The following is a 12,847-nucleotide window of genomic DNA, read 5'->3' as shown; positions in this document are numbered from 1 at the left end:
TTCCGACATTCGGAATCCACTGGAGCAGTGCACTTTTAAATCTAGATTGAAAACTAAATTCTTTAGAACTGCTTTTTGTCCTCAGTTTGTCCTTTCCCCCCCGCGCCTCCGATTATCACGGTTGGCTACGTATGGTGCGAAAAGTTCAACATCCATACCGAGGGCGGCACGCATTTTGTCACACCGATGCAGACTTGGCGTGTGGCAGCGTGCGAGGAATCTTGGGTAATGGCTGCGGAAAGCACACAAGCTGCAGGGTGGCAGCTCACCGGCTTGAGAAACGCCTCGGGTTATTGAACGATGGCACGGTGGTCGAAACTAACGCCTGTGGGCAGCCACAGAGAGGGAACGGTGCCCCGTGAGCACTTCCACCGTGGAGATGGAGCGATTAAATGAGTTCGTGTCCAGGTGCTTTGGTGAATTGTTGCACGGCAGGACTACCACGTGTTGGTGATGGTTCGGGGTTGCCTTCGTGCATCAGTGGATTGATCATGGCTGATGATGAATGTGTGAAGGGATCCTTGGTAATAACTCGCAAACGAAACACATCGAACCCGCACAGCGATGTGCACGAGCAGTTGCTGGCTGCATCTTTAACCTTTATTACCACCGTGTGCGCCCATCGATCCGACCGCGACGCGTGTGCCAACGCGCTTGCGTGTTGCGCAATTTTTTCACGAGTTGCCACGTACGGCATTTCAAAAGTGCAGTTTAATTAAAAAAGGTGGGGGGGGGCTGTACATTCTCACACTCCCGAGGAACATGCGGAAGGATGCTGCAAACTTCACGATGCCCCGACAACGCCGAGCGAAGTCGCAGCTCGCAGGAGGCCCTCTGATACTTGCCCGTGTAGTAAGTTAACAAGGTACAACGACGAGAGTCGTTCACGGTTTGATTACGAAAATAAGACCTCGTGCGTCGTCGCCGGATTTGCGTTAATCGCCGGACGCGTCACAGGTTGCGTGCGTCAAACAGCCCCCCCCACCCAGTGCGTTTCGTGGGGGTCGTGGCACCGAGTCTGGAGTTTGCTCGGTTACGCAAAGTCACGTGCGATTTGCTTGCAAAGCGCGTCGTGTGCTAATGAAAGCCCCCGAAGGAAACACGAGAACGTGGGCTCCCAGTAGTTTATGTGGAGTGCTGTTGCCAATAACGTCTGCCGAAACCCAGCGGCGTTTATTTAACAATGCTCACGCTTGCTGACGAGACCCAGGAGGTCCAGACCCGTCCAGAGTTTCATTGGTTACGCAAACGTGTGAGCTGAATGTTGAGCTTCTTTTGCACGCTACGCGGTGGCCGAACGTGCTAATCGGAGGTGCCAGGAAGGCCAACAAACTAAAAACATTCTGCTGAATATTGATCGAGGAAGCCAATAGTGTTTGGAACTAGAGCCTCTGTTTTATTTGTCCGTGGAGACACGTGACAGAGGTCTGCTCGTTGTATTTTGTCCTGCCAACTGTTGGGCCCACGTGGCAACCACTCATCGGTCAGCAGTCACTTTGTCACCTTTGATCCGGTCCGTGAGCTTTCGAAGCAGCTCGTTCTTAACCTGGGGTGCGTGGCCAGATTTTTTTAGAAGGTAAATAATCTAAACAAATTAAGCACCGGGCATGTACGTACAACTACTTTGTTTCATCAAACCCTCTATGTATTCATTAACATAATTTGTTTAACGATTGAGAATCAAAGGGGTGCATAGTTGCAGTAAAGGTTAAGGCCCACTGATTTAAAGGATGAGATTTCTTTCTCCCGAGAGAGTAACTTTGCCCTCGATAAGATTTGGGAGATATTTCGTCCTTTTGCCATCGGGGATCTTTTGGAAGTGAGGATTACTCTGAGAATTATTTTCACTTTTAAGTGAAGCAGTTTTTTTTTTAATCGGACACCAAAGATCATTAAGATTGCAGTCCGTGTTAATATGTACATCGTCCCATTGAATAAAAATCAAAATAGTTAAATTAGCACTTGTGTTAGCAAATTAATATTAAAACGTATGATTGTTGTAGCAGCTGCGATAAAAAAAAAGTTTGCCAAAAATGTTCATTTATTTTGCCGTGTGCTTGTGAATGGGGGGGGGGGGGGGGCAGGCTGCAGCATGGATACTGTGTAGGATACATTTTCGAATTTGCATGGAAACCGTCAGTGCCGTAACAAAACACACGGCTGTAATGTCCTGAATAGAGACGTTTCGGAAAGTAAGCCGCACCCTAAACTTGTGCGTGGTGTCAATACAGTTACACAAATCTGCTCTCGTACAGACGCACGCCGGATTATTAAGACACCGCTCCCAACGTTTGACTTAAAACACGTAATGCGGACAGTGTGATAACACAGAACATGAAACAAGTTAGAAGTCATTGGTCTTGCTTTAAGGCCTTGAACATCTGTAAGCCACACCAGCCAAGGCACAACTCCACGGCAACATAACATGGCAACGAAACGTTCAGTGAATTTATAATAAAAAAACACTGCGATGTGCTTGTAAACCATTTTCATAAGCGATGAAGGCACATTGACTGTCTCAGAACCGGCATTGGCATTGCGCTACAGAGATAAACATTACATTGAGCCCATTGCGCCGGTAACATTAGACCCCTTTAATCAAAACTGGTCGGCATGTGGCCGCATCTGCTGCACGAACGCCATTCTGATGACTGCAGCAGCATTTGATTCTTTGCATGGAAGGTCAACCTCTGTAGGGCCCTCCCATGACCCTTGAGGCTTTGCCACAATCCCCCTTGTGGCCCAACCGCTTACTCCTTAGGCCCCACTCCTTCCGGATTAGACCACGCCCCTTCCAAGTAAGCCCCGCCCCTTCCTGATTAGGCCCCACCCCCTTTTATTAGGCCCCGCCCTTCTGCTTTCGGCCCCGTGCCTTCCTCTCGTGGTGGGGACAGTTGAGGCTGATGCAGCTTCACGAAGACCACCATAACCGATCTTAGAGCAACAATCGAGTAATAATATAGTGTAGGGTCTACTTGGGTGGTGGTGGCGTGGGCTGTAGTGTTTGATCCTAACCGTTGTTGGGATCAAACACTGTCTCGCCAACTGAAATAATGGGCGCGAGACGGCGTTTGTGGCTGTGCACGCCTCTGATCCAGTGCCTCGTTTGCGGAGTGGGGCTGGTGGACCACGCAGAGATTTGTGAAACTCCCCAACTCCGCAGAGCTAAGAGGCGTCCAGGGGATGATGGTAGAACCAGAGTGGCTTTGTGAACCACTCGGAATCAGAATATTTATTCTGGAGGAATCCGATTAGCTATAAAGCTCTTTTTCACAGATGTCCAGTAGGTCACAGATGTCCCGTAGGTAGTGCCGGGTTTTCCCTAGGCATTCCTCGTTTTCTCCCACACGGAGCTAAACAGTCATTCGTAAAGAGCTGGCGAAATATCGCAATACAGGACTCTCTACGGAGAGTTGAGACTCGGTGAGTCTCAGCGAGGCTTTCTTGCGGGAATACACTTCATCAGTATCACCGTCATGTGTTGTGAATGACGATGGTAGGAAAGTTTTGTTTCCAACCTGATGTGTTTGATTGCAACCCAACCCACAACTCCCTAGGCCGACAGTCTCAACTGAAGCTGGGATCGAACCCCCCCCCCCCCCCCCTCGGCTCAATTAGAGGACGCACGCCTGACTAACCACGCACACGTTCCAAAATGTCGAAAGGTGGCGCGGGAGTGATCCATGCCCACCTTTGATCGGACGAATCGATGCGATTCAGTGTTGGCGAATCGATTCGAATATCGATGCATTTTTTTTCCTTAGCATGGCGAGCATGGCGTTGTGGTTGCGAGATGTTAACGGCCTCGCCTTGTATGCAGGAGGTTGTGGTTTTGATCCCGACCCTGACGCCTGTATATTCGGAGTGTGTGTGTTTCTCTCCCCATGGCCATGTGGATTTTTCTCCAGGTCCTCCGGTTTTCCCCTTTCACATTGAGAATGAACGTGCGTTCAGAGCATTTGGCTGCTATACATTCCCACGTGATAAGACACTTCGTTGAGCTATCATTTGTGATAGCCAGGTCGCTTGTGTGAAAGAGCTATACAGCTCAGTGGGGCTTTACCAGGTAAAATAAAAAGTGTCAGCTTTAAATAGCCGTGGCTGTGTAGCAGCCTATCGTGGTGGCAGTGGTCGCAAGTAACCCATTGGAATCTGATGCGCACAGACTTTGTGCGCGTATTGTGGAGCTGGCAATAATCGGGATGAATTGGTGCATCCCACAGAACGTTCCAGGGCAGCTGCTCACGACGCGTTCACAGTATGGATTGCGCGCGAGACGTCGCACGCCGATGCGAAGCAACGCGCAAAGCGATTTCGCGGCACGGCTTCAGTTCGTGTGACAGAGGAGTAAATAAACAAAAACAATAATAATTTGCAACGCGCGCCGTAACCCGCTCGCTCGCTGTCGCTGGGAGAAAGAGAAAGGACCTACCGGAAGCATGGGAAACCCACAGACAAGTGGGAAGGGCAGCCAGGGACGACGCCGACAGTTACCCAAGCTCTGCAGTTCTATCCTGGCACGTTTGTCCCACTCCGTGCAGGCCGACGCGTGCGCGACGTGGCCTTCTGAGCGCGTGATCGGGCGAGAGGTCACGAGTTCCGCTCGATAGACAACAGCGTAGGTTTGCTCTCTCTTTTGGAATAAAACGATTTTTGAGAGATTCTCACTGAGAAACTTTCTCGGGTTCATAAGAGCCCGTTTTTTTTTTCTTTCTCTCTCACAGTAGTACGAAGTAATGCCGCAGGTTAAAACGTGAGGCTCAAGTGAAACGCACAGCCCATCGTGAGCTGGCGTTAGATATCGCATGACATTTGTCAACATTACTCATTAATTTGAGGAATTGTGGCATTTTTACCCCCTAAAAATGTTACCCGTATAGTGTTGACCATCGGAGGATAAATTACATCGCTGGGCTGTGTGATTAATGAAGGAATCGATTGTAGATAATTTTTGGGTTCAATGTTACCCGGCTAATCGGAAAACGCGTACGATTTGTTGGAACGATCTCACCTCTATTGCCCACGTGTGCCGCTGGACGGGAGGTGGTGGGCGTTACCTCGCCGCACCATCGACGTCATCAGCCGCGTCACGCTGGGAGCGTGGCTTTCCTTCTATAGGGGGCGGGGGGAGGGGGGTTTCCTGCCTTCGGAAGATCACGATTCCAGTGGGGACGGCCACGATCTCTATAAAGGGCAGCGGGTCAAGGAGGCCCACGCGATTTAACCGGCTCAACCGACCGGTCGCCCCGGCTCTTGTAAATTAATCAAAGCCCCAACTTGACGTAATTTTGTGCACAGCGTGGGGCGGTGACTGTACCACGCCCCCGTGTTGTGCACCCTCCAGGCGTGCAGGCCGAGTCTGTTAACCACCGCAGTACTGTGCGACCGCTGCACACACCCTGGCGTGTGTCGCGTGTTCGGTCTTGGCGTGCGCGTTTCGACTGTCGTGTGCCCGAGTTGGGCAACCTAATCGGTTTTCTCGTCTCGTTTTCCTCGACGTAAGAGCGGAATTTGGCCGTTGCACACAATGCAGGCCGCTGTCATTCCTGGAATAAAAAAAACGACAACATCAGAATCAGCAACTGCGTCGGCAGCGGCAGTGTCATCGTCGTCGTGAAAATTGTGAACCGCCACTGCGCAATTTTGGAACTCACTTTCCCAGTGTTAAGCACATTCATCAGCATCCTCGTCAGCAGCAGCAACAACAGCGGGGTGAGCAGCAGCGTCGTAATTATCATCATCAGAAGCATAATTGTGATCAGCAGCAGTGTCATCATCATCATCATTGTGACTGCCTCTGCCCGGCTTCCATGCCGGTCGTGAGAACACCCCCCTCTCTCTCTCCTAAAGAGGTGGTGTGCTCCGAGATGGCCTCTATGATGTCATTCCCTTGGGTTACAACATGCCCGTAAAAAGTGGGGGGAGGGGGGCTGGCTTAAAATGCTTTTAAATAATTAAGCAGACAATAGATGAGCAAATAAAGTCTTCTTCATATGTCTGCCCCTCCACGTAACAAACATGAAAGGATTCGGGGGGCGGCATCACCCCATCCCCCCCCACCCCTTCTAGATCCGCCTCTGGCTGAAAAAGCTCTCAGCGGCCCGTGGAGCAAAACGTCGGACATGGTGCCGAACGCACGCGGTGGACGGAGAGAGATTTGTTCTCAAATCCGCGTGGTTGACGGAGAGTGCGGGGGGGGGGCAGCTGCGAGGAAAGGACGCCCCCCACTAAGGGGCGTTCTTGCCTACTGCACCCTCCCCCCTACCCCCCCAACTCGCGTTGTCAAATCGCCGGTCACGCGGTAACACCGACGGAGATGAGCGGCGTCCGTGCGTCGCGGCCGGCGCAGTCCGCACAGAGATCTGTGCGCGCAGCCGCTCGAGGCTACGGCTCCGTTGTGGAGGGGGGGGGGGGGGGAGCCTGAGCCCAGCAGTAGAGATAGACTGGCTCATGACGCTCAAAGGGCATCGGGAAAGGGTGCGTAACGCATGGGTCGATGGTCGCGAGGATAGTTCTTGTTGAAAGGCAACTTTAGGTGTGTGGTGGTACTTTTGTCACTGCGGCTAATGATGATGATGTTAATTATAATGATCTTGCTACTGCTGCTGATGATAGTGATTATGTCTGTATACGTGATGATGATAAGACAACGATGATAGCGGTCATCACGACAGTGATGATGTTGGTCACGGTGATGATCACGACGATGTTGCTGGTGACAATTGTGATGATCACACCGATCATGGTGGCGACGATGGTTGATGATGATGGTGTGGGTGACGCACCTATGAGTGGCGCGACTCCGTAGACCAGGGCATAGTCCAGGGTGGAGTGACCCGGGCAGCCCAGGGTGAACGTGGCAGCTAGCACAGGGTTAAACACGCCGCCTGTGATGGAGCCAGCTGCGAGCACAGAACGACCAACATCATCATCACCTGTCAATCATTGTCACCACCACTACCAAACATTGTAATCATCAACACCATCATCAGGTCAGGGTTAAACACAGACCTATCATGGAGCCAACTGTGTGCACAGAACAACCAACATCATCATCACCGTCATCATTGTGACCTGTCAATCACCAGACAACCGTCATCACCGATCGTGAACGTCATTCGCCAACACCCGTGCTCTGTGCACACAGCATCACCATCACGCATCGCAATCACTCATTAACCATCGCCCAACACTCATCACGATCACTCACCACCCACCACCGCCCATCGTCAATCGCCCATCACTGTGAAGGTCACCAAGAGCTCTCTGGAGCCACCACGTAAGACTCGCCCGATCTCGTCGCATCTCGGAAGCCAAGTGGCGATGAACGTGGCGAGTACTCGGATGGGTGACCACCACCAGGGCTTGCCCACGGGTGTTGTAGGCGCGGGGCTGCGCCGTATTAGACGCGGTGGGTTTTCTGCTCTGGTGGAAATTCCACGTTCCTTTCATGGCACGGTATCTAATATGAATGTATTATTTTAAAGGTCTACCCAGCCAGATGATGGTCGAACGATGGATCCATGGGTGCTTAAGTGCAAGCCCCTTGGATACGTGTCTGGGTTATCTCCGTGTCCTTCCCACACGAAGCCAAACTCTCACTAAAAACAAGTTCACCAAACATCCCATGATCATCGGTGGCGATATGTTAACGACCGCGCCTGGTATGCGGGAGGTCGTGGGTTTGATTCCGACCCTGACGCCTGCTGTATATTTGGAGTTTGCATGTTCTTCCCGTGGTCGCGTGGATTTTTCTCTGGGTCCTTATTTAGCTGCTATAAAATGTCCACTCGATTATAAACCACTTTGTTCTCATTTGTGGCCACGTCGCTTCTGAAAAAGAGCCGTATAGCTCAGTGGGCCTTACCTGGTAAAATAAAACTAAATAAATGGTTGAATCCTTTGCAACGTTGTGGACAATATTAAAAAATAATTAAGCAGGCATTCTGCCTCCTCATACCAGACCCTCGACGTGAAACATTTAAAGTATGTTTTTGTTTACGCGTGCCATCAGTCACACTGCCTTCTGGAAGTGCATAATTTCAGCAGCACAAGTTTAACACGAGAAAAAACTCTGGACCGGGTCCGGCATTCAGCGTCCTCATCAGCAGAGTCCAGCAAGCTTGCTTGAACCAATCACCAAAGTGTGTACACCTCCAGAAGGCCGTATGGCCGATGGGATGTGGCAACATTTCCAATGTGGCAAGGCCCTTCTTAAAATAATGTTTTGATCCTCAGCGAGGCATGATGATTATTAGCATTAATATTGATTGGTTTCAACATTATCATCAGTATTCTTGGTTCTTTCGGTAAAGTCACGTAGAAGGGAAGTAATAAAATAATAAAAATAAAACAATAATATTCTCACGACGTTTCGCCACTTTTTTCAAATGTTCCTTTCTGTGGTTTTCACACCTGATGTTGATTGCTTGTGGTGCAATCGAAACGTCGTGAGAATTTTATTGTTTTATTTCATTATTTCCCTTCTACGTGACTTTACCGAAAGAACCAAGTATATGAATCCCTGCAGTCACGAAAGCTTTAAATCGAAAATTATCATCAGTATTATTATTCACGCAATGCCCTCTCAGAGCCCCTACGTGGCGATGCTAAGGGTGCATGCTGGTGGCATCTTCGCCCACGTTGCGATCGGATGGCCGCACGTTATTTCTGGTCGGCACGGATTCCCGTGCCGGGCACAGATTCCCGTGCCGGGCACGTGTGGATGACGGGGATATTTGCGTGCGTGAACCCAGAGGTTGCGCCCGGCTTAAATTAACCGGCACGGCGAGGTGCCCTGTTTAGGCTCCTAGCCCTGGCGTCAGGGAGAAGCGCCGTTTAATTGAGATGGAGTCTCGCCAAAGGGAGGCTTGCGTGGTGGTGGTGTAGATGTTTGGCGCGCTGGACTTGCAATGCAAAGGTCGCAGGTAACATTCACTTTTTCGGTGTGGCGGTTCGTTGCGCCAGTTCCCACCCGCTAGGGTGAATGGGGGTACACCGCGGCGAGGTGATCGGGATACCACGTTCATTCGAGGATTTAGCTCGTTCACTCATTCGTTAGAGCATTCATTCACTCCGCCTTTCATTCACTGGTCCACTCATTCGCTCGAGTGTTCTTCCGTTCGCTCATTCGTTCATGCTTGCGTTCGTTCTTTCAATCGCTCGCTGTCCCGTCCGTCCGCGGTGTTCCCACGCCCCGCTTTGCACACGCGTAGACGGTGCCGGCCCACTCATTATTTTCCTAGATTCTTCATTCGCGCATTCATTCCCTCCCCCTTTCATTCACTCGAGCATCCGTTCGTTCTTTCAATCGCCCGCCCGCCCGCGGGGTTTCCCACCGGCGTAGACGATGGCTGTGACCGCTGCTGCGACGGCCGCCACGCGCGCCGTCGGCTGGAGGCGCGCGGTCGCTTGTGCCGCCGCCACGTGGAACGCGAGCGCGCACAGCGCCTCCACCACCGCGCCCAGCGGGAGCCCCGCGCGCAGCGGACTCGGGCAGAGCCACGCGACCCCCGGCGGCCGCTCCACGTAGACCCCGACGGCGAGGGCGTGAGCGCCCCCTAAGAGGCGCCACGCCGCCCCCGTGACGCGCAGTGCCAGCGCCGCGCCGCACACCTGGGAAGGAGGGGGGGTCCGGACAGAGTTTAGGAACAGGGAAGGTTCCGACCGCCGCACCTTCTGCTGTTCCAACGTGGGATCTTGAAGCGGCGTGACCAATGGTCAAACAACGCGATGTAGCAGGGCCCTCCTGAAAAGAGTCTCGAGACACAGCGAGGTTCTTCTGGGTAAACAAGCGGCGTTTGTTATCAATACTGTTTCTCTCCATCCGGTCCGCTCGCTCTCTCGCTCCGTGTTGTTACCGACCCCTATCCCCTCGGTGCGTAATAACGCGCTAGAGCTTCGGGTCTGTCTCCGCTTCTTTCCATCTCAGATCTCCATACCCCGAGCCATCTCCACACGTCTCTGCCACCACCTCTCTCTATATCTCAGTGATACCTCCTCTACACCGCCCCCCCTCCCTCCCAAGTCACACACGCGCGCAAAGACGCGCGCCATCGTCATTCGCGGACCTTCCGTGCGTAATAAAACACAATATGCATCGCCTCCTCCCCGCGTTAATCTCGCCTCTCCACCCATCTAAAAACCTCCCGTACCCTCTGCATCTCTGTATCCGCCACCTCTAAACCACCCTCCCACCTCCACCCGAGCCCCCGCACCTGCGCAAAGACGCGCGCCATCGCCGTGCGCGGTCCTTCCGTGCGTAAAAGCACGCGCTCGAGCGCGGAGCAGGGGCTGCACGTGGCGCCGGCTCCCGTGGCGCCGTGCGCCGCCGAGGTGACGAACACGAGCCCCAGGCCGAGCCATCGCGGAGCGGCGCCGCTGTCCGCGGCCAGCCGCTGCTCGAGGGCGCAGCAGCAGAGCTGCAGGGTGGCGGTAACCTCCAGCGCCGCGGGCAGGAGGGCGAGGGGCAGGGCGCGCCGTGCGCTCCAGCGCAGAGCCCAGCAGAGGCAGAGCGTGGCGCCGAGCGCGCACAGCGAGGCGCGCAGACTCACGGGCTCAAGGGTGGCCGCGGTCATTGCTGATGATGGAGGTGGTGGTGGTGATGGGGTGAAGAGGACGTGGTGGTGGTGGTTGTAATGATGTTATGTTGATGACGAAGATGTGACGATATTAGTGGCGAACGATGACACTGATGCTTGTAGCGATTGTGAGTATGATGCTGCTGCTGATGGTAACGATGCTGCTGGTGGTGATGCTGTATGCTGCTGATGATGATGCAGCTGCTGCTGTTTGGTCGATTCAGCTTAACTACGGGCGCAACTCGTATCCCCGTGCCGACGTGAATACGAGTCGCTGCAGAAGTTGAATGTGTGGGGCCACGGGTCTGACCCGAGGAACAGTCGCTGTTGACGCGAGTACACTGCGCATAGCTCTTCACACGTGCGGCGTCTCTACAGAGGGCACCCTATGAGCTAAGCCTGATGGGCTGTGTGAGCCCCGACACAGCCCGGTCCGACGTGCACGTGTGCGCTGTGTCTGTGTGCTGCCCGTATGATATGCCTGCGTGCTGCGTATGTTGTGTGTGCCGTGTATGTTTGCTCTGAGTGCTGTGCGAGTGGTGTGTGTGTGTGTACTGTGCGTGTGATGTGTCTGTGCTGTGCGTGTGGTGTGTGTGCTGTGCGTGTTATGTGTGTGTGTGCTGTGCGTGTTATGTGTGTGTGTGTGTGCTGTGCGTGTTATATGTGTTATGATGCGCGTGTGATGTGTGTGTGTGCTGTGCGTGTTATATGTGTTATGATGCGCGTGTGATGTGTGTGTGTGCTGTGCGTGTGATGTGTGTTATGATGCGCGTGTGTGTGCCACGTATCCACACACAGCGCAACACACGCGGTGAAGTCACTCCTTGTACTGCGGCCCGGGGTCGAGACTGCTTCTATAAATCACTGCCGTTGCGCCTCCTGCTACTGCTGCTACTGCTGCTTACCCCCCCCCCCACCTTCTTATTCGTGCCGCCGCTTCTGTGACCTGCTGCGACTGCTTGCCCCGTGTCCGGCCCCGCCTGCTGCGGGAGTCACGCAAACAGCAACAGCAGCAGCAGCAAGAAACAGCTGAGGCAAGCGAGTTTGCCCGGACGCTTGATGCAGGGAGCAGCGAACGAGGTCGGCAGCGAGAGTGGAATGAGACAGCAAACACACGCGGAGTCTCCACGTGGCCCTCTCTCCCCCCTCCCTCCAACCCGCCCCACTCACCTCCTCCTCATCAAACCTCGCCCTCTGCCGTCTCAGCTGCAGGGGGTGATGATGGAGATCTGTGATGTGGGCTGTGACTCGGCTGGAGCAGTGGTTCTCAGGTTGGTGGGCCCCGCCTTGGTAACCACCCAGGTCCCACCCTGGTTCCACCCCCGTCCCATCACGGTCACACCCTGGTTCCACCCTGGTCCCACCCTGGTACTACCCCGGTCCCATCACGGTCACACCCTGATTCCACCCCAGTACCACCCTGTGACCACCCCAGTACCACCCTGGTACCACCCTGGTTCCACCCCGGTCCACCCCGGTTCCACCACGGTCCCACCTTGTGACCACCCCCGTCCCATCACGGTCACACCCTGGTACCACCCCAGTACCACCCTGGTTCCACCCGGGTTCCACCCTGGTTCCACCCCGGTCCCACCCTGTGATCACCCCTGTACCACCCTGTGATCACCCCTGTACCACCGTGTGATCACCCCTGTGCTACCCCGGTACCATTCTGACAACCACCAAGTAGTCTACGACGGCTTCTCCAGGCGAGCCGCGGGGGCTGTGATGCCAAACGCAGCTTGATCCGGACAACCACGACACAGTGGGTTAAACCCTTTTGTGTCGGACATTGCGGTAATTAATATTTTCAGACTCTGTCGCCTCGACGGACCTGGTTTTCACCTGAGGACGGCTGCTTGCGTTGTGGCCGAAACGTCGTGAGAATAATTTTATTATGTTTTATTTTTATTAGTTTATTACTTCCCTTCTACGTGACTTTACCGAAAGAACCAAGAAGATGAATCCCTGCAGTCACGAAAGCTTTAAATCAAAATTTAATATTTCACTTGTGATGTTTAATGTATAAAAAATAATTTCGAAATGCCCTCCCCCCTGAAATAAAACCTGATATCTACGTGAATTAAATGAGTTTTATTTGCATGTAAATATATTTAATATATTTTCACGTTTTGGATATTTAAATATATATTTATATAGTTTTATATTTTTACATATAGTAGTATATATTTTCTGGTGTTCCGGTAATATGAATCGTTTGGTATCACTGCCCTTGAGAGAAAGAGAGGGAGGGTTTGTCAATGCGC

At 52.9% G+C, this 12,847-nt stretch overlaps 1 protein-coding gene across 1 annotated transcript; it reads right to left on the bottom strand.

The window, feature by feature from the left end:
- Nucleotides 1-2,023: 2,023 nt before the first annotated feature.
- On the bottom strand, nt 2,024-11,657 carry LOC133353846 (aquaporin-11-like). The gene is made up of 4 exons (XM_061570285.1): nt 10,218-11,657; nt 9,339-9,615; nt 6,786-6,902; nt 2,024-5,546 (listed from the first exon to the last, which is right to left on the bottom strand). Exons 1-4 carry the CDS (start codon nt 10,575-10,577, stop codon nt 5,467-5,469), a joined length of 834 nt encoding a protein of 277 aa, XP_061426269.1. The 5' UTR covers nt 10,578-11,657; the 3' UTR covers nt 2,024-5,466.
- Between the last annotated feature and the right edge of the window lie 1,190 nt (nt 11,658-12,847).

Source organism: Lethenteron reissneri, chromosome 45 (assembly GCF_015708825.2).
Source record: "Lethenteron reissneri isolate LAM-NWPU_2019-01 chromosome 45, ASM1570882v1, whole genome shotgun sequence".
NCBI lineage: Eukaryota > Metazoa > Chordata > Hyperoartia > Petromyzontiformes > Petromyzontidae > Lethenteron > Lethenteron reissneri.
This window is presented reverse-complemented; position numbering and strand designations above follow the sequence as displayed.